This window comes from Vulpes lagopus, chromosome 2 (assembly GCF_018345385.1).
Source record: "Vulpes lagopus strain Blue_001 chromosome 2, ASM1834538v1, whole genome shotgun sequence".
Classification (NCBI taxonomy): domain Eukaryota; kingdom Metazoa; phylum Chordata; class Mammalia; order Carnivora; family Canidae; genus Vulpes; species Vulpes lagopus.
Window position 1 is genome coordinate 119,361,073 of NC_054825.1, and position 22,177 is coordinate 119,383,249.

Below are 22,177 nucleotides of genomic sequence, written 5' to 3' on the forward strand. Positions count from 1 at the left end.
GACTCTGGACTCTCTGTCCTTAAAGATACAAGGCCAAGGACGGGGATTCAGTAGCTTTGGCTCATTATAATTAGGCCAAATAACATCCTGTGGGCATTTATTTGCATAACAACTGTCTCATGGAGTAAAGAACGGGGCGGGTTTTGGGTGGCCTCAATGAGAAACAAAATTCCAATTACAAAGATCAAGAGCTGCAATGGTGGACCAAATGCATTTTTCTGGGAAGGCAATTAACGAATATCTTTGCTTCCTAAATGTTTACAGGGTAGTTGCCAATCATTTTTCTTCAAGCAGTATTCTGGCTCATGTAGTAATCAGCCAATGTCCTAAGTTTTCTGGGTTGCCCTTTTTGTTTTTAATATAGTTCATAGAACAGGGAATATTACCAAGCCTACAGGCAATTTGACCAACAGGCCTTGGAAAAACGTTTGTGAAATCCCAAGGCCTACAAACTTGAGTAAAGGCTGTCTTGTGAAATCCACAGTTGGATGATGAGTAAGCCGTGGCCCCCCCACTGTCACATGTGCTTTCCCTCACAACAAATGACTCCTCCACCTGGGACATGGGGGCCTAGAAGTTCATGTCCAAGCTTAAGGGGAAAACCCAAAATGCTGGGGCACTTAGCTTTGCACTTCTAATAGAGGAGGTATAAAGGAAAACAAAAGAAAACAGGGAGTAGAAGGGAGAATGATGTTTCTACCCTTTGTCTTTTATAGGATTTCAAGCACTGCTTAGGATTCAACACGTGCGTGTGGTATTTTATTCCTAGGTTCTGAAGAACTGCTTCACAATCAATTCACTTCCAGTAAAACTTATTGAAATAGGTTGGGGGGGGGGGTGGACCGAAAATTGCTATTTTTACACATTAAAAAATCCTTTTCCCATCTTTGAAAACGTTTGGGCTAGAAACACACAAGTCATTCTGCTGTCCTTAAAGTCATTCTCTCTCATCTGTTGACCATTTTTTCCCCCTGTCCCTTCTCCTCCATACCTTTGAGGTGGCTGGCCTGAGAAATTCCAAAGACCATCCTGCCACCCCTGGGAAGCATTTTGCTTCTTGAAGGGCTCTCTGAGTGACCCTAAAACTGAGGCAGGCCCTAATTACGCTGGCAGCACATGAAACAAAACGGAAGCACCTTGATTCCCATTCATTGCAAAGCCCCTTTCATGTGGCCCATTAATTAAACCACACGGGATATAATATAAGGTTTCCTGGGCTGGGAAACAAATACATTTTATAGCATCTTTTATGAGGCCAGTCATTCCGCAGGGTATTTTCCTCTCCGGAGGAATTCCACGTCCTGCAAATTGAAGCTGTGTGCTGGTGACCTTCAGGAGGCCAGCATCCTCCTCAATGGCCAAAGAAGGAACCAAGAACCCGAGGCGGGCTGGGGGATCTCGGCCCCACTGTCGGGCCAAGTACCTTTAAAGATTCCTCAGAAGAGGAAGATCAAGCGGCTCTATTTCTGCTTCTCGGGCATCTCGGGGCCCAGACGCTGTCAACGAGCAACCAAGCAAAAGGCCTGGAACCTGGAGTCCCTGAGCCGAGCTCTCCAACGTGAGCATCACTGCAGCGTCACCTGGAGGGCTTTTTAAGAAAACACACCTTGCTGGGCCCTTAGCCCCGCCACCCCGCACCCGGAGTTTCCGACGGACTCGGCCCGGGGTGGGGCCCGGGAACCGTCACTCACGGCGATTCCCGGGGGCGCGGTCGCGGGACCTGCGGCCGGGGGGAGGGCCCCCCGCTGGGGTTTGCCCAGGCGCCTTCCCCCGAGGCCCGTCGCCCGCCAGACGCATAAGAGGCCGGTGGTGGCCGCGGCGGCCGAAGGTCCAGGAGCCCCGCGGCCCGGGGCGAGCGCACCTGCCGCCCCGCCTCCCCGCCGCCGCGCTCCGGATGGCGCTGCTCGGCGCGCTCGTCTGCTGCCTGGTGGCCGCCGGGCTAGGCCGGCCCGGGCTCGGGATGCCGCTGGCGCCCGCCGGAGGCCCGAGCCCCGCCCCGACGGCCGGTGAGTCCCGGGGGCCGCGGGGGGAGCCGTGCGCGCCCCGGGAGGACGCAGCCCCAGGCCGCGGCGCGGGGAGGAGCGGCGCCCAGGGAGACCGGGGGGACCGGGGGGACCGAGGGGACCGGAGAGACCGGGGAGACCGGGGGGACCGGGGGGACCGGGGGGACCGGAGAGACCGGGGAGACCGGGGGGACCGAGGGGACCGGGGGGACCGGGGGGACCGAGGAGACCGGAGAGACCGGGGAGACCGGGGGGACCGGGGGGACCGAGGGGACCGGAGAGACCGGGGAGACCGGGGGGACCGGGGGGACCGGGGGGACCGGGGGGACCGGGGGGACCGAGGAGACCGGGGGGACCGAGGGGCGGGGAGACCGGGGGGACCGGGGGGACCGGGGGGACCGGAGGGTGCGGGGGGCGCGGGGAGACCGAGGAGACCGGGGGGACCGAGGGGCGCGGGGAGACCGGGGGGCGCGGGGGGCACGGGGAGACCGAGGGGACCGGGGGGCGCGGGGGGCGCGGGGAGACCGGGGGACCGGGGGGCGCAGGGAGACCGGGGGCACGGGGTGCTGGGGACAGGGGAGACCGGGGAGACCGGAGGGCACCGGGGACGTGGGAGCACGGGGGCACGGGGCGCGGGTGCAGGAGTGCAGAGGGATGCGGGGGTGGGGGGGGGCACAGGGGACCCGGGACGCGGGGGTCCGGCGGGATGGAGGGAGGTACCCCCGCCGGCGGGGGCGCGGGGCACGGCTTGGGTGTGCGGGGTCACGGGGCGTCGGGAGGGCGCAGGGGCCCGGGGGCGCGGGGCACGGGGTGCGGGGGACCGGAGGGGGAGGGACCAGGGGCCGGGGGGATGGGGAGGTGCCCCGCGAGCGGGGGCGCGGCCGGGGCGCTGCTGGGCCGAGCTCTCCGCGCGTCTGTCTCCGGGGAAACCCGAGCAGGCGGCGGGGCGCTGCGCCCTCACCGAGCCTGGGGAACCCGCGAGGTTCCTGGTCCCCACCGGGATGCACAGCTCAGCGGGACCGGGGTGTCCTCTGTCCCCGTTACCTGGATGCCCCTGGGTTCCCCGGGAGTGGGACCAACTTTATTCATTCTTTTATTATTATTTTTGTTAATTTTAAGATTTTATTTATTCATTCATGAGAGACACAGAGAAAGGCAGACACATAGGCAGACGGAGAAGCAGGCTCCGTGTGGGGGGCCCGATGGGGACTCGATCCCGGGACCCCAGGGTCACTTCCCGGCCCCGCTGCGCCACCGCGGCTCCCAACTTGATTCATTCTTGACCCTCGAATGCAGTACCTGTTGCAGCAGCGGCTGCCAAGCTGGGATGGGCCCAGAGCATGGGCATCCCCTGAAGTGGTTAGGAGTGCGGGTTTCCAGGCCACCCCACACCTATGGAATAGGAAACTCTGAGAATTGGGGTCTCACAACCTGCCTCACGAATTTCCCATTGTAGGATGTCTTTTGAGCCTTCAGTTTCAAAGATGAAGGTACCCCCACCTCCCTGACTCCCTGGGAAAAGAATTGCTTTGTTAATTAGCGGGGCTAGGGGGGTGGGGGAGGGTTTTGATAGGTGGAGGTCTGTTTTGTGGTTGGGGCATAGCTGTCCCCAAAACACCAGTGCTTGGTGCCTAGACCCTCTCCTCTCCGTCGCTCTCGCTCTCTCACCCGCCTTTGGAAATGCTCTGAGAAAAGAACCTCCTCTTTGTCTGAGAGCCAAATTCTCATGACTCAGCTGTCAGGCAGTTGAAAGCAAGAACTGTGAATCTGGTTTCCCAACTGTCAGTCATAACAAGAAGTTGTCCCCAAATACGTGTGTATGCTGCTTTCTGCTTTTAGTAAAGCTAGTGGTGTTTTTAGGATTTTGAGATAAAATGTCCCAGGGTGCCTGGGACCACCCAATGGCAAATTTGCTGTTTGGTTTTAAGGCTCTGATGGCAGAAGGCCTCGATGACAACTTTCTGGTGTCTAGGAGATCTTCACTTACAGTTCCCTGTTTTGATAGGGAGGTAGAGTCACTTAGGGAGGGGGCAGGGGTGGGGTGACCCGGTTTGAAGACCTGTCGAAGTGTTGATTCAGCACTTTCATTGGATATATTATTTTATTTGTTTTCCACTCAATGTGACATTCTCTCTCCTCCTGACTCCATCCTAAATTGCTTCCTTTACAACACCCACCACGAAAGGCCTCTGCTCACTTGGGGTAGGTGTTTGTGTGTGTATGTGTGTGTGTGTGTGTAAATTCCCCGCCCTGTCAAGTCCCAGGGCTCAGAGGACAACTCAGAGAGACCTTACCTGGGTGTCTGTCTCCAACTCTTCAGAATTAGTACAGCAGGGCCTGCACAAGTATTTGGTAGGGACTGACATTATAAGCAAGCAAACAAAAATACCTGTTGGAAACAATAACCATGTGTCCAAACATCTAAATTATGGTTTATTAGGTTCTTTAGGATAATTATAATGTCGTTAGGTAAATTATAAGTTTTGGGGGGATAATGTTGAGCATTTATCTAGATATGTTGACAGCTGCATATGCACATACATTTGCGGAAATCTTGTTTAAGATTATCTGCAGAACAAGACAGAAATCATTGTGTAGTAAAAAGAGCTTTGGACTGAGAACCAGGGAATCTATAGCAGAGTGTGGGCCACAGGCCAGGTCTTTGGCCTTAGACACACACACACACACACACACACACACACACACACAGACGCATGCACAGCACTTTATATATAATTTCACTAGAGGTGGGAGGTGAGGCCTCAAGAGGTTCATTATTCATAAATCCCAGGTTAAGAACCTGTCAGAGCTCCTTTTGGTTTCTATTTAAAGACTTCCTTCAGTGCATCTAAATAATTACCCCTCACTTATCTGTATCTGGCAATGCAATATAGTGGAAAGAAGGCTAGACTGGAAGTCTGGACAGACTGGAAGTCTGGACAGACTGGTTCTAGTTCAGCTTTCATTGTGGAGTCACCAAGTGACCTTGAGGAAACCCTGAAATCCTCCTGTGCCTAACTGAAAAATGTTTATTGAGGACCCGACCCACTCTAGGTCAGAAATATTCTAAGATGCTCAGGATATATAAATCTAGGTACTAGAGGTGTGTTCTTGATATGTTCCTAGCTTGGGTTTCTACAATTTTAATATATTTATTCTCTCATGCTCCTTAGTTGTCACGGTACCTCACGTAGGTGTTGTCATCTATTTTACATGAGGCAAGTGAGACGGAAGGACGCTTAAGGGTGAACACACACACAGAGGCAAGCGGTGCAGGGTTAAGAGCAGCGTGGAGTGTGGGGTTATATCTCCTGAATCCCTATCTTGACTCTCTTGGGATTGGCACATGTGACTTGGACTTAATCTCTGTATGCTGCAATTCCTTGCCCGTAAAATGAAAACCATGATGAGTTAATGCAGGTAAAGCATGAAAAAAAAAAAAAAGTAAAAAGAAAAAAACAGTACTAAGCTAACAGTAAGTACTTGATACATTTTAACTGTTGCTTGGAAATGAAGAGGTTCAATCTCAATTTCAAGCTTGGGGTCAAAATAACTATAACTAGCATCGAGTTTACTAAATGCCTGGTTTCTTTTAAGAGCTTTTCTTCTACTAAGTCACTTAACCCTCATACAAAACGCAGTCATAGTCTTCCCATTTTGCAGATGAAACAAGACAAGATCACACAGATTAGTAAGCAGAGCTTGGGTCGATTGATTGATTGATTTAAAATCAGAGAGAGAAGTGGGGAGGGGCAGAGGGAGAGGGAGAGAGAGAGAGAGTCCTAAGCAGACTTGGCCCTGAGGGTGGGGCCCTACATGGGCTGGATCCCATGATCCTGAGATCACGACCTGAGCTGAGACCAACCCACTGCACCACTGAGGCGCCCCTGCATTTAAAGTCGTGGTCATCTCACTCCAGAGTCCCCACTCTTAACTGCAACACTGTACTGTTCTGTGTGCAGTTTATTATAATCTAACATTCTACAAGTGGTTAAAAATGCATGTTTACATAAAAGAAGATGTACTATATATTTTTATGCCAAGAAGGACAGCCTCCAGGTTGATTCCGAGCTATTTGCCGACCCCGCTCTGTGCGTTGGCTAACGTATGTCCAAGCTAAAAATACAAGTTGGAATATTCTCTGCACTAAAGAATAAAATAAATCTGGGCAGCCCGAGTGGCTCAACGGTTTAGCACCACCTTCAGCCCAGGGCGTGATCCTGGAGCCCTGGGATCGAGTCCCACATGGGACTCCCTGCAGGGAGCCTGCTTCTCCCTCTGCCTGTGTCTCTGCTTCTCTGTGTGTGTGTCTCTCATGAATAAACTAATAAAATCTTTTAAAAAAAGTAAAATAAATCCCTCTTGGCAAATGTTTTCAAATGGGGATGGAATACCAGGTAATCGATTGTAAAGACTAGTTTAGGTCTATTTGCTTCTGGATCTTTTGTCTTCCACTTCTTGGCTATGAAGTTCAATATGTTATAAACTTATAACAATGTTATGGAGAAAAAACAGCCCAAATGTAACTTCCCTTTTGTACCTTAACAAATGAACAGTTTTCAGTGTTCTGCTGTATTATCCAGCTTTGGGTTCTCTTCAGGTGTTTGCTCACATACTCACTCAGCTTTTATCAGCTTTGTCCAGAGAGATAAAAGTTCGCATTCTTCTTGTCTGCTCCACGGTCCTAGGGTAGCACCTGCTGCTATGTCACTTCTGACGTGTTTCTGATAAAAGTTAGTCATGATCAGAGTGAGCTCAAAATTCAAAGTGTGAAAAAGCCTCAATATGAAACTAATTTATTAGTTGTATATGAGAAGGCAGCCAAGTGGTAAGACAGTCCACGTAAATTCGCTGTAAGCAAACTGGAGGACCTTTCAAAATGGGGTTCAGATTTTGACCCTGCCGTTTATTAGCTGTGTCTTCCTGAGCAAATTTCTTAATCGACCCAGCATTCACTTCTCACCTCGAAAATGTGAACAAAGATTCTTACTTCAAGTGAGTAGTTTTGAGAATGAACTGAACATAGTATATTTAGTTTCCTTATTATAACGCCTGGCACAAATGCTTAATGAAGAGAGGTACTACTATGATTATTAGTACTGGTATTTCCTTCAATTAGAGAATCCTGTCCGGGCTATGACATGGGCTCTGGGTTTCTACCCATGGTTTCATCCTCTTTAGCAAATGCTTTCCTTCCTATTATTAACATTTGATACAAGTGTGCACTAGATGTTCCTATATTTAGTACCTTTTAAGAGCTTCTGGAAATCCTTCTTTTGGCTTAAGGCTAGTAGTTAAAGATTTATATATATATTTTTTCCACTAATGTTGACAGGCGAGGGTTTTCAAGTCAAGAGGAGTGAGATTTAGCCCCTGGTCACTGTGGAACCCTCACAGACCACATCATGTTTCCACAGGAAGAACATAAATAAATTCTGAAACTCTAAATTCTGCAAGGAAGGAACTAGGCTATTAAGACACAATATAATTTTATCAGTGATCTCTCAGAAGGATATCTCCCCATATTTCATGACACAACTGAGTGTTTGTTGCGTAGTCTTTGTTAGGTAGTCATGCCATTCCTAAGCTCATCAGTTCTGATACGTGTAAGTAACACATTTTAGTAAATTCTTCCTACTATCTTCAGAATCCTCACCTTCTGACAGGGAGGCATTGTATTTCCCTTCAGGGCAAATGAAATTTCAGTTACTAAGGCTTTCCACCATCACAGGGAGGACTGTCTCTAGTCTGACTGTAAATACTTGTATGGACATTCCTAAAGGAGAGTAGATTTAACACCATTTCTTTACTTTTTTTTCTAATAATAATTTATTTTTTATTGGTGTTCAATTTGCCAACATACAGAATAATACCAGTGCTCATCCCGTCAAGTGCCCCCCTTAGTGCCCATCACCCATTCACCCCCACCCCCCGCCCTCCTCCCCTTCCACCACCCCTAGTTTGTTTCCCAGAGTTAGGAGTCTTTAAACACCATTTCTTTTCTATTCCAACAGGACAGTTTTGGCATGTGACTGACCTGCACTTAGACCCTACTTACCACATCACAGATGACCACACAAAAGTGTGTGCATCATCTAAAGGCGCAAATGCCTCCAATCCCGGCCCTTTTGGAGATGTTCTGTGTGATTCTCCATATGACCTTATTTTGTCAGCATTTGATTTTATTAAAAATTCGGGACAAGAAGCATCTTTCATGATATGGACAGGGTAAGTGATTATATACACACTCTTAGTTTCTCAATGCTTATCTCCGGTGTCCTCAGCTTCATTAGAATGCTGAATTCCTATAAAGATTAATTAGGTTTTAAGTTAAGAATTATTGGGGTTTTAGAAATGCTATGTCATATTAATCATTAGATTACTAGAGATAAGGAAGATTTTAGAGGTCTCAGAATTTTTATTTTATTTTATTTTTCTAATATAGACTCTAGGAAAATGTTGATGTTAGCTAAGAGGTGACTCCACGCCTAGGTCAGTGTTTTGAGGTGTTTATTAATGTGATAATAGGTCTTGATCAAATAATTAAAGCAAAAGGCTACAAAGGGAGTTGACCTGTGATAGTAATTTTATAAACATCATCTGTCATTACAGAGTGACGAGGTCTATATTTCCTGTGCCTGCAGTAATGACCGTGATGCTATTTAGCCAATTTATACATTATAACTCATTTAGTCTTCACAATTGATGCTATTATTATTATTCCCATTTTACAGATGAACAAATGAAGGCTGAGCATCTAAGTAACTTGTTCAAGTGCACACAGCTAGTGAATGGCAAAGCTGGGACTTGACTCTAGGCCTGTTACCTGTGGAATCTGTGCTTTTAATTACAAAAATATTTGCCTCTTGTAAATCTTCAGTCAAGCAGTGTGATAGGGCTTGTGTTTGTATTCATATTACACAAATTTTTAAAAATAGGATTCTGGGTGGGAGAAAGGTAAATGAAGAGTATATCAACTCAACAATCATCTGTTGTTTTGTTGTGGAAGTGTGCATGATAATATGGCAAGTCATCATGCACAAGTCTAGTGACTTTTTATAGAAATTGGTTTTGTTCTCAGGGCACTTGGGTAGCTCTGTTGGTTAAGTGGCCGTACTCTTGGGGTCAGGATCTCAGGGTCCTGGGATGGAGCCCGATGTGGGGCTCCATCTTGAGGATTTGCTCTCATCCTCTCCCTCTGCCCTTCCCTGCCCCACTTGTGCTCTCTCTCTCTCTCTGAAATAGACATCTTTAAGAAAAATGGTTTAGAAATTGATTTTGTCCCTATAATTCTGTCTCCTTTTCAGGGACAGCCCACCTCATGTTCCAGTGCATGAACTCTCAACAGAGAAAGTCATAAATGTGATTGCTAACATGACAGCCACCATCCAGAATCTCTTTCCGAATGGCCAGGTTTTCCCTGCGCTGGGTAATCATGACTATTGGCCACAGGTAAATTTTTTTTTAAACATTTTATTTATTTATTCATAGAGACACACACAGAGAGAGAGAGAGGCAGAGACACAGGCAGAGGGAGAAGCAGGCTCCATGCAGGGAGCCCGATGTGGGACTCGATCCCGGGTCTCCGGGATCACGCCCTGGGCTGGAGGCGGCACTAAACCCGCTGAGCCACCTGGGCTGCCCGGCCACAGGTAAATTTGATTTCAACTTCCACAAGTGTTTAAAGGATTTTTCCATTCAGGAACTGTCAAAATTAGGACAATAAGTGGCTGATGGTGGGGCCTGGTAGTGGGGCTCATGGAGGTAGAGTGTGCTCTTAACAACTATAGAAGAAGGTAAGACAAGTGCTCTGAGGACGTTAAAGTGGCTTTTACTAACCCATAACAAATTACGTGTATTGTGAGTTTTGGAAGCAAATTACCTAGTTTATGGATTATTGATTCCTGTTTTCCTTCATAATCTTCCTCAATTTCTACTTTCTTTTAAATAATTTTGTCATTCATTCACATTTCTGTGGTAAGGTGAGCAAGTAAGTTTAATATTGACAAATGTTTACATCTAGCAGGATTTCTATCGGGTGTACAAAGTTCTCCATGCTCTGATCCATGCTAGATTATGATGAACAACAAAAACATAGCAAACTCTCCTAAGAACCAAAGAGGGAGGTTCCTGTTCAAGTCTAGTTTATCTAATTAAGATGTAATTCAAGACAGAAATTGTGTTCAGAATATTTCATGCCTGATGAGCTCAGGTCTCAACCTGTTAGAGGGGCTGTTTGTTACGTAGCCTGTACATAACAATTGGATACCGGTGCTGGCTACGGGGTCCTGTCTTAGTGGTGTAGAATCTTAGACTTGTACCAATTCAAGAGATCTCTGAGGTTGCTTAGCAGTTCAGGGCTTGGCAAACTTTGACCTGTGGTCCACATTTGGCCTGCCCCTTGTTTTTGTGAATAAAATCTTATTGGAACACAGCCATGGCTGTGCTTTCTGTATTGCTGATTTTGCACTAGATCAGCAGAGTAGAAATGTGGCAACAGAGACTGTATGGCCTGTGAAATATTTATTATTTGGCCCTTTATAGGAAGAGTTTACTGAGCCTTGGTCTAGATCAACTCTTCGTCTTGTAGATGAGAAAACTGAGGCCCAGAAATGTCACGTCGCTTGTTCACGTGCTCACAGTCACTTAGTGGTGGAGCGCATGTCCTGGATCTTTTGTGCTCAGTTAGACTGACATCCTTTCATACATCCCTTGTTCTTGCCAGGTTAACATACTCAGCATTCCTGAACACAGTATTTACTTTCATGCCTCTTTTTGTCTAGTTTTATCTTCTTTTAGAATACTTTTTCCATCTCATGTCAAAAGAACACTTACTGAGGGCTTTCGATCACCTAAATTTTGAAAATTTGTCTTCTAGGATGAGCTTAAGTTTCAAGTACCTTCTTGGCACTGGCCTCCAGGCTTGAGATGAACAATATATTAGTCTTTGGGAGTCACCCTCTAAGCCAGTGGTCAACCTTGTTATTGTTGAGATATTAGGCCACACTGGGCAGAGGCTTGGGGATGAACAATCTCTAGAAGCCAGAGGCTGCCTACATTGCCTTTTTTTAAAAAGATTTATTTATTTATTTATTTATTTATTTATTTATTTATTTATTTTAGAGAGAGCTTGATGGGGGAGGGTCAGAGGGAGAGAGAGAACTTAAAACAGCCTCCTGGCTGAGGGTGGAGCCCAGCGTGGGACTGGATCACAGGATCCCGAGGTCAGAACCCGAGGTGAAACCAAGAGTCTGCCTCCTAACCCATTGAGCCACCCAAGTGCCCCAGGCACCTTATTTTTATCTGCTTTAGGAGACAAGGCAGATTGGCACAGGGGAGAACACATGAGATTTAGAGTCGTATTCACTAGAATGCAAACCCCCATCCTGCTCTGCTCCTAATAGCTTGACCAACTTGGATAATTCACTTAATGTCCTTGACCCATAAGTTGTACATTTGTAAATAGGAGCAATAATACCTACCGTGGAAAGTTTTTGTGAGAATTAGTGATATTACGTGAAAAGGGCATGGTTTCCTACCTGGCACATACTAGGTCCTCAGTAAGTGGAGTGGCAGCTATTACAGCAATAAGCAGTGACATGGGATACACTTTTCCCAACTCCTTTGAGGATTTGTTTTATTTTACTTTTCTTTCTGTCTTCTTTTTGTGAAGCCAAATCTTAAAATAATTCAAAGATATAGATAATATCCAAATTCTAAAATATATCCTATGACATGTCCTGCTAGGGTATTTGAGCAGCCTCTATACCTTACAGAGTTAATTTTTTTTTTCTCTTCCTAGCTTATGACTTTATATCTAAAAATCTTTCTACCATTCTACTTCCATCCTTCCCTCCCACCCCCAGTTTTGGCAATATCAAATGTAATGTGAAAGCCCCATGACAAATTCTCCTACAGACTGATGGTTGAGATTGAATTCTAGTGAACATTAGTAACAAATACATTAGTAACAAATCAAGCAGATAATTTGACAAGTATTATTTCTCCATTATAATCTCGTAAACATGCACGTAAACATAGTTACATAAACATACATACACAGATGCATGTCCCCACCCATTACATCAGAAGTAGATATTAGTGTGGGCAGCCTGGAGATTCTTTTCAGTTGCCACCCAAGGAAGCAGTCTGGGCCAGGGTCCTCATTTACTCCTACGCTGGCAAGGCTGGTGCCACCAAACTTATGGGTGAGTCACTTCTCATTATACCTCATTTCTCGGCCGTGCTCATGTCACAGCCAGAGAGGACTGAGATGATGGCATGGTCCAACAGATAATTAGACATAGGAGTGATGGTGGAAAAACCTGGGATTTAGACCAAGCTCTGGAACTGCCCAGCTGTCCCTGGATGAATCATCTAACTTCTCTGGTGCTCATATTTCTCATATCTAAAATTGAGAAAAGAGTCCAGAGTAATTTTATATAATTTTAAGATTATACATGACCACACTGGTATGTTGCCATGGCTAACATAAATGGCCAACATTTTTAGGTTTTTGATGATGATGACGGTGACCCATTTTTAATCAGAATTCAGATTGGCTTATAAGTCATTGTATGGTTTCAGACAGATGCCTCTGATATATGACACAATTTGAAAATATACTTAAGATAGTTCTAGTTAGAACAAGTTATTTGATTATTATATTCCCTGAATGTACTTCTATTTTCATCATGTATTAGGGATATATATTAGGAACTAATGCGACTTGGGTGTCATCTTGAAAAATAACTAAGCATTTTAGCTGATGCTGACAGGAAAACTTCTTTAAGAGATAGGTCTATATCACTAATATACAGAAGAATATGAGGAAGAGTAAAGAAAATGGCTTCAGTTTATTCATATAATTTTTTTAAAACAAAAAATAGGGATGATTACTTAATTTCACAAATCATTTGTGGATTCTTATTGAGTATGTACTTTCTTAAAGCTTTGGGTTTTTTTTTTCCTTCCTTAAAGCTTATGTCACCATAAAGATTCTTTATTATAATATGATAAAACAGGGCACACCTGGGTGGCTCAGCAGTTAAGCGTTTGCCTTCGGCTCAGGGCGTGATCCTGGGATCCGGGATCTGGGATCGAGTCCCCACATCAGGGAGCCTGCTTCTCCCTCTGCCTGTGTCTCTGCCTCTGGTTCTCTCTCTCTCTGTGTCTCTCATGCATAAAGAAATAAAATCTTAAAAATAATAATATGATAAAACAGGATGATAAAAAAATACTTTATGGTAATAAAAATGTTTTGGACACATATTGTTTAAGGAATCAAAACCTACTGATATTCTTCAAATCAAAAGCATGTGGTTGTAACTTTTCATTTAGAAGTTTTATACTAGTGTGAACATTTTAGGGGACTTTGGTTAATTCTAAAGTCCTGAAGTTTTCTCCATTCCCTCAGCGTGCTATACCAGGCCCTGCGTGTTCAGGCTCAAGCCTGCCTCTCTCTCTTTAATGATCTCCCTCCCACATCCATCCTATATCCTGGCCAACCAGCACGGGAGCTTCTTTCTGTATACAGCACTGTGTGTGTTGGTGTCTGGGCCATTGCCTTTGCTCTGATGTCCTTTCTTGTTACCTTGAAATCATTATTCAAGGCCTGGTTAGCATACTCTCTTCACTTTCCCCCCCGACACCATAGGCCAGACGCAATTGTTCACACTTCTATCCTTCTAGAAGCTCTGGGGTAGTGCACCTTGCACATTTTCTTATAGGTGATTGATTACATATTTTTTTGTCTCCTTAAATTACAAATTCCTTAAAGATTAAAGTCCATCTAGTATTCATCCTTGCAATTCCAGATATCCAACCTAGTACTAAGTGTTCAAGTAATGTTTAAATTAGTTAATCCATGTGTCTTTAAAGTTTCAATGGTGGGTTATATTGTTTGTGGCCAGGATCAGCTGCCTGTAGTCACCAGCAGGGTGTACAATGCAGTAGCAGATCTCTGGGAACCCTGGCTAGATAAAGAAGCTCTCCATACCTTAAGGAAAGGTAAGTGAAAGATTTATTTGTCCTTATTTTGTCTCTATTTTTATTGATGTTGTTTAGACTAAGATCTTTAATGTTTGATTGGGTGGGTGTGTTCATTCGGGATGTGCCCAGTTTTTCTGGAGGCCCGTAAGTCATGTTCAAAAGATGAAGAGAGGCACAGATGGTGAGTGGACCCAGGGCAGAGAGCAGGTCCAAGGTCAGGTGCCAGCTCTGAAAGTACCGTTGCAGCAGACCCGGGGGGGTTCTTGTCACTGGCTCCCAGGTGTGAGTGGGGTTTGCCTTTAAGCCTCATCCTCATGGAGACTGTAGTAGCTCTGGATTATATAATATCTCTTCCAGGAGATCTCTGGAAAGGTCCAACTGCGTTCCCAGTCTCTGCATTTTATGTCTCGTGGTATCTCTCATCTTAACTCCCCAAACATGCAAAACTAGGAGTTAATGCATTAATATTTCTTTTCTGAAATTTGATGCCTCATGGTTTAGTGCCAAAACACTTAATCATTGTTTCATCTGGATATTGGATACAACTGTTGTTAGTTCGATGCGCGGAAGTGCCACCACTCAACGCGGCACTCAGTAGGTTTTCAGTAAGCATTAAACCTGATTCTTATTTAATGACAACCTATGTACGTATGAACTAAATAATGAGAAATAAGTATGACCTTCCTGACTGGCTTGTAAATCATAATTAAGAATTTGTTTTCATAATCACTGTGAATCTGTGTGTGTGTTTTTCTAGAGTCTGTCTTACATTTGTTTTTATAGGTGGCTTTTATTCACAGAAAGTTTCACCTAATCTGAACCTTAGGATCATCAGTCTAAACACAAACTTGTACTATGGCCCAAATATCATGACGCTGAATAAGACTGACCCAGCAGATCAGTTTGAATGGCTAGAAAATACACTGAACACCTCTCAGCAAAATAATGAGAAGGTATCCCAGAGACCAAAATCAAGGGATAAACAGGGGCTAAATTTGTGTATTTATTAACTCAAATGGGGTTTGGTATTATTAATAAAAGTATTAAAATGGAAGACATTTTTGCATGAAACACCTTATGATCTAATCAACTCTACTGTGTTTTGCTTTGCTTTTAATGCTTTGAAGATTGATTGACATCTGTTTTTTTATTTAAAAAAAGATGTGACCAAGGTCACAGTTACCATATATCATCAACAGTGCAGTTTAAATGAGTTAAATGCAAAGATATTAATAGTTTTATAATTTCATCTGTTTTTGGTGATAGGAGGGGTGGTATATTTGCTTTCTAAATTTTAATCAGTATACTTTCAATCTTGGGTATCTAAATGCCATTTGGTTATGATAAATATGCAGAAAGATTCTCATCAGTCCTTGTTGTGTTTCTTTCTCCAGGTGTACATCATAGCACATATCCCAGTGGGGTATCTGCCCTATTCAGGTGGCACCATGGCAATGAGAGAATTCTATAATGAGAAATTGATAGAGATTTTTAGAAAATACAGCAATATCATTGCAGGACAATTTTATGGACACACTCACAGAGATAGCATTATGGTTCTTTCTGATACAAAAGGTAATATGTTGTTCTGTTTGCATCTCCCCAATCCAAGATGCTAGAGCAAAGCAGTGAATATCCAGTAATTTTTATGATCCAGCAAATTAAAAGTTTCACTAAATCAATCTGTCAGCACCAGATTTTTCTGAATTATCTTCTATGCTTGTGAGTCAAGGGTCTAATTCATATTTAGATCTGCAATTAAGTTTCTCCCTATTTGTTTCGCGGGGCCACCATCATCTGATAGCTGTCAACAAAAAAGGCTCTGAAACCCTCACCTCACTCAACTTTTCTTTTAGATCCTCAAGTTTAGAGGAATATTGCTGTTTGTTGTTTACCTCTTAGACTCAAGTTTCTTTTGATATGACTTATTTTACCTTTCGGAATTTGATTAGCAAAGCACAATTTACAACTGGTTTAAAATATAACAAGCACTCAATTTTAAGTGCTAATCAACATTGTCTCTACTCAGAATTAAAAGAAAAAATAGAAGCTCTAGCATCAAACAAATAGTGATTACTTATTTGTAAAGATGACTTCCTCACGAGGACAGAAAATTGGGAGTTAACGAAATAGGAGTTCTGATTTTTAGAGTAGCCAGCCTGGAAAAAAAAATTTTTTTTTTTTCAGCAATTGGAGAGTATTTTCAAAATGCATTACTTCTTTCTTTCTTTCTTTCCTTCTTTCTTTCTTTCTTTCTTTCTTTCTTTCTTTCTTTCTTTCTTTCTTTCTTTTTTTCTTTCATTTATTTATGAATTTATTTATTTACTTGAGGAGGGAAAGAGATAGTGACAGAGATAGCAAGAGCCTGGAGGAGAGGGAGAAGCAGGCTCCCTGCTTTACCTCTTCCATCTACAATGAATAGGCTTGGTAAAAATGACCATTTTTTCAGCATATGATAGCTGTTTTATTCAGAAATTTAGTTCTATGACATATATGTATAAAAACATGCTGACACTAATCAGATTCTTAGTATGTAATTATTGGCATATTGTTCTAGGTATGTGTACAGAACTAACTAGTTTTGTATTTGTGTATGTGTGTGTACTTGCAATAACTTGGATTTTGTTATTATTAATATTTTCAAATATTCCAAATATACTTAAAAGCAGAGAATAATAAAATAACCCCTGTATCATCATTTATATTTAACATCTATTAAGATTTTGCCACATTTGCTCTGTCCATTCACTTTTTTTTATTTCTTTATTTTTCTCAAGCATTTGAAAATGAATCTCAAGCATTAGATCTGTTTTAGCCCTGCATGCTTCTGTGTGCATTGCTAAAATATATGGATAACTTACATAATTATAATATGACTGACTTACCTAACCAGATCAACGATAATTCTTTGGTATCCTCTGATACCAGATCATAATAAAAATTCTTCTAGTTTCTCAAAAGTGTCTCTTTATAGTTGTTTCAAGTCAAGATTCATCAAGGACCATGTCATTTGGCTGTTATGCCTGTTAATCTCTTAATCTTGAATTTGTTCATATTTTTAATAAAGTTAAGCTCAATTAAAAATATATGTTTATGTACGTATGTTTTGTCCAGGAAGTCCAATAAATTCTTTGTTTGTGGCTCCTGCTGTTACCCCAGTGAAGAGTGTTTTACAAAAACAGACCAACAATCCTGGCATCAGGCTGTTCCAGTATGATCCTCATGACTATAAATTACTGGTAAGTTGGCATAGTTTTAAAATTGACCCCATATTTATGCACGTCTTTGTAGTTTTCATTTGTTTAGTTGAATGTTTTCAGCTTAACTATGTAAGAGGTTTCTATATTGAAATCTCATGACGTCCTTCCTCTTTTTTATATTTGGCTTATCAGCACTTTCTAAGTATGGGTAAATGACGTCAGCCTTTGGGAGGTTGTTTCTGTTCATCTAAGGACTTCACATTTGTTTTGCACATTGGGAGGGCCTGATTTGTGGACTTGTATACATATGGAAACTTTTCACTAAGCTATATTTGTTCCAAATTATTCTTCTCTAGAACATAGCTGTGTAGATGATTGTAAACTCTGAAACCACACTCCCTCAAGAGTTGTTTTTGCTAACTTGTTTTGCTAAAACAAACTAGTTGTTTTACCTAACTTGCTGTTCCCAATCTATTCCTCTGTAAAACGAGGTTGAAGCGAAGTATTACTGACCTCACAGAGCTGCTGTGACGATTACATGAACAAATATATGTAAAGCACCTAGAAAAATGCTTGGCTTATAGTAAGCACTCAATAAATGTCAAAAAATTTTTTGTAAAGAAAGTAAAATTGAGCTGGATATTTATTTTTGAGACAAAAGTTCTCTGGAGCTTATATACGGCTCTACTTTAGATCAGTTTAACGTCAAAAGGCTGGGATTTTTGCTTATGAGTACTGCCCCTTTTAATTAATAAAAATTATATTAATATAATTTGAAAAGAATTTTTCAACTAAAGTCTCTATTGATGTAAATGCCTTTTTTTCCAGATAAATTTGATAGAGATAGCTTTCTTATTCTGCAGAGTGTGTTTTAATGAAGAAAGGGCAAGGGAAATCAGATTTATTCATAAACATTAAATTAAACGAAATAAAACAGTTGACTGAATTATTTTTACAACTATTAGTTCCCTATTTTTGGATCTGAATGTCAGATACACATATATATACATATGTATTATATATGTGTATACATGTACATGTTGTGTTTGTGTATATATATATATATATATATATATATATATATATGAAAAGATACCCTGACATAGCACTAAATTATTTTTAAAGATTTTTTTTTAAATTCATGGAGGACAGAGAGAGAGAGAGGCAGTGACACAGGCAGAGGGAGAAGCAGGCTCCATGCAGGGAGCCTGACGTGGGACTTGATCCCGGGTCTCCAGGATCATGCCCTGGGCTGAAGGCAGCACCAAACTGCTGAGCCACCCAGGCTGCCCACTAAATTATTTTTAAAAGTGCAAAACAATACAGAATATAACTTCATTTTTTTGAAAGGACAAAAACATAGTAGGTATATATATTCTCAGTATTTATATTTGATTTGTACATGAAGTGTAGAACAACACACATACACGGGAGTGCTGATATATGTTCAGCAAGTTCCTCACTAAGGAAAAAGAACCACTTTCATTTATAGTGCCGATTTCCATGATACTCCCATCATGGCCAATTTTAAGCTGCCAAAGTGATGTCAATTAACTTTCAAGATTCCTGAAAATTTGGTAATGGGCTCTGTGAACTGATACAAGCTGCCCCCACACCACTGATTTATATGCAGCTATTAACAGTGGTTACTTCTGAGGTGTGTGAGTCGAAAGCTTTTTATTTTGTACATGTCTCCATATAGTTTAGATTGTTTTCTATTATGTTCTGCCATTATTTTTAATATGAAAAAAAGTAATATAGACTTTTCTGTCAAGACTTGTTTTTTAGCAAAACCAATACTCATTTTTATCTAAAATGACTACAACGTTAAATTAAGAGTGTCACATAAATCCTAATAAGGACTCTTCTTGCTGTGTGGTACGTTAGATGCCAAAGAATGAACCAAGCTTTGTTACTGTTTTTGATATAGGATATGTTGCAGTATTATTTGAACCTGACAGATGCAAATCTAAAGGGAGAATCCAATTGGGAGCTGGAATATGTGCTGACACAGACCTACAACATTGAAGATTTACAGCCAAAAAGTTTGTATGGACTAGCAAAACAATTTACAACCCCGGGCAATGAGCAGTTTATGAAATACTACAAGTACTTCTTTGTGAGTTACGACAGCAGTGTAATTTGCGATGGGAAATGTAAGGCCTATCAAATTTGTGCAATTTTGAGTCTTGATCATATTTCCTACAAAGATTGCCTCAAACAACATTATATAAAACACCATCCTTAAAGTATTTCACAGTTTGTAGAAAATGCAGCATTGTTCTGTTTCTGAGATCAGTTTGTGTGAATTGTTACATAAATCTTTGAGTTAGAGCGGGCAAGCAAAATTCCTAGCTTGGCTTTCTTTTTTATAATCCTCAAATGTAGATATTTGTAACACTTTAAATCTTTACTACATCGAATATATTCAAACTGTGCCTTACTAGAATGATGTCTGGATGTGAATATCTGATCTTCCAGTTTATATGCCTAATTTATACTCTTGTACACTCTTGAAATTACCATTTATACAATAAAGCAAATGATTTCTCCTCAGGTGTGATGAATTACTTTAAAAAGGGAAATTTTCTTTTAATTCGCTCTTGTTAAAAGCTCATGTGTAAACTGAGGTTCAAACTGTTTAAATCTCATGTATAAACTGAGGCTAACATTGTTTCCAAGCACCAGCTGCTGTTGGAAAAACACCAACGTCTCATTGAGGCCATCTAGGGGCTTATGCAACACTATGGGACATGAGTTGCCGTCTTTGCTGTGTGAGTGAGGCGGAGTCCTCTCCACTTTAAGGAAGTCTCTTCTCTTTAAGGAAGAGAAGGTCACAAGTTGTGCCTATTGTAAGTGTAGTACTAGCTTAAGGCCTAGATCCTAGCCCAGTGCCTGGCACTTTTAGTAAATAATTGTTGAAATGAATTGAAAGATATGAATATTTCTCAACGAAATATGCCAAGACGCAGCAGTGGTGTTTTCTTTGTCACAATACTCCAAGAAGGATAAAAATGAGCCTTTATTTTGTGGGATTGTTTTTAGGGTTCTCCCAAGGTTGCTTGCCTCTCAGCAGCTTCTCTCAAGCTGTTGTTTGCTTCCCGGCTAAGTGGGAGACTTCAAGTAGAAAAGAGGAGGAGGAGACCCAGAGATTTAGGAAACTTCAATACTTTGGCTAACTGAAGAGGACAAGAATCAGCAATCTGAAGTCAATCAATAAGCTGAGTGAGATTCATTGTCCTGTGATTGGTTTCACTTCATGTAAGAAAAAGAAAAGTGACTTAAACATGTAAGAGCTCATCATAATGAAACTCAATTATTCTGATTTCCAAAGGGCTGAGAACACAAATATTGCAAAGTAAAAATATAACATCTAAGAGACTATTGCTATTCATTAGGGAAATATTTTCTTAATTTTTAGGTTTAAAAAATAAATGAGTATGGTTGTTGGAAGTGAGAATGTGAAAACAAAGCAAAAATTCATTGTTATAAAATAATCACATTATTTTGATATCATCCTGCCTTCAATTATATTCAAAGTTGATATTGTCAAAAGGCTACATTATATATTTATATATTTTTACATATAAAGAAGTTAAGGAAGGGCAGAAGTTTTAAGGAAACAGGTTTGTGCTATGTAAGAAAAAAATTTTAAATGGCAAGAACCAAAGATGGTGTGCACTGACTCACAATGAGTCCCCACACTGGAAGTGAACAAGCTTAGGCTTGCAGGATCATGGTGGAGGGAATTCCTGCATCTGCTGGGGTTTGGGGCAACGAACAAGCAGGGTCCTTTCTACATTATTCTACAGCTTAAAATTTTTAATCTCTGAAGCTGCTTGCTTCAGTTCATGATATCTAATTGGGGAATGCATGCCTATTTTCTGTAGTTTGAAAATAACCTCTTTTAGGATAGTTACTTAGAGGGACTATGAGACATTGAGGTGCTTCAAGATCATTTTGAGGGAATCCAGCTATTCTAAAACTATAGATTTTTAAGTAGTTTTTTTTTTTTTTTAATTAAGTAAGCTCTACACCCAATGTGGGACTTGAATTTGTGACCTTGAGTTCAAGAGCCACATGTTCTACTGACTAAGCCAGCCAGGTGTCTCCTAACCCTATGCGTTTTTATCTGGGCCTTAGCACTGGGGAAAACAATTGCCTTTGGAGATTTCTGAGGTGTTTGAAATGGAGTGGGCCAAGGGTTCTCCATGGCCTAGCACCAATTGGGCTTTTGGATGACATATCCAACAATCAGTAGCATATGTAGTTGTAGCCAAAGTCTGAATTACCCATACTGGTGTCCTGTCTTTCCAATTAAAGCAAGAGAAGACTTGGTTATTATGGATCACAGAATGAGCATAGTTGTCATGGATTTCCTTTCCTAAAGGGGATTTTAAATCCCCTCCAATAGGATGGCTTTCCCAGTGGGGGATTTCAGTGGCCTCTTTGTCGTCAGTAGGTGGAGCCCTCTTCATTCTGATGTGCATCTGTGGCTTTACCCCTGCAAGCTTCAGAGAAGTATGAGTGGTTAGTAAGACTTTCTAAGACCCTACCCATTTCTCAGCCAACTACTGACTGGGTCCTTAATTTTTCCAGGTCTTTAATAGTACTATGTCTCCAAGGCTGAGGGGATGTAGTGGCTCATCGGATGGATACATAAACCTAGAGAGGACAAATCTGGGCTAAACAGTGAATATTTGACTTAAATGTTTCACGTGTTGTTTACTCCTATTTTCACTTTCTTTGTCTAAAGGTGATGTCCCTAGAGCCAAGGCTTGACAGGGTCCATATATAATCTCAAAAGAGCTTCATTTTAGCTTGCTTCTGGGGACAAGCCTAATGCAGAGCAGAGCTATCCGTAGAACCTTATCCCATCTCAGGTTTGTTTCTTGACAGCTTTTGGCCAAAGCCCTTTTCCATTCATTTTTTTTTCTGTTTTTTCCTGTGCCTGAGGTTTCTATGAAGCATATCATTTCCAGT

General features: G+C 42.1%; 1 protein-coding gene across 1 annotated transcript; it reads left to right on the plus strand.

The window, feature by feature from the left end:
* The first annotated feature begins 1,630 nt into the window (after positions 1-1,630).
* Positions 1,631-19,750, plus strand: SMPDL3A (sphingomyelin phosphodiesterase acid like 3A). Its single transcript, XM_041735433.1, has 8 exons — positions 1,631-2,006; positions 8,018-8,231; positions 9,311-9,455; positions 13,916-14,012; positions 14,778-14,947; positions 15,389-15,569; positions 17,109-17,233; positions 19,125-19,750. The coding sequence occupies exons 1-8, from the start codon at positions 1,895-1,897 to the stop codon at positions 19,440-19,442; spliced, it is 1,362 nt and encodes a 453-aa protein (XP_041591367.1). The 5' UTR covers positions 1,631-1,894; the 3' UTR covers positions 19,443-19,750.
* The last annotated feature ends 2,427 nt before the right edge of the window (positions 19,751-22,177 follow it).

Excerpts from the sequence above, each read along its gene's own strand:
- SMPDL3A (XM_041735433.1), top strand. The coding sequence starts at position 1,895 with ATGGCGCTGCTCGGCGCGCTCGTCTGCTGCCTGGTGGCCGCCGGGCTA. Across the intron at positions 9,456-13,915 it reads ATCATGACTATTGGCCACAG|GATCAGCTGCCTGTAGTCAC; the intron begins GTAAATTTTTTT and ends GTTTGTGGCCAG. Across the intron at positions 14,013-14,777 it reads TCTCCATACCTTAAGGAAAG|GTGGCTTTTATTCACAGAAA; the intron begins GTAAGTGAAAGA and ends TTGTTTTTATAG.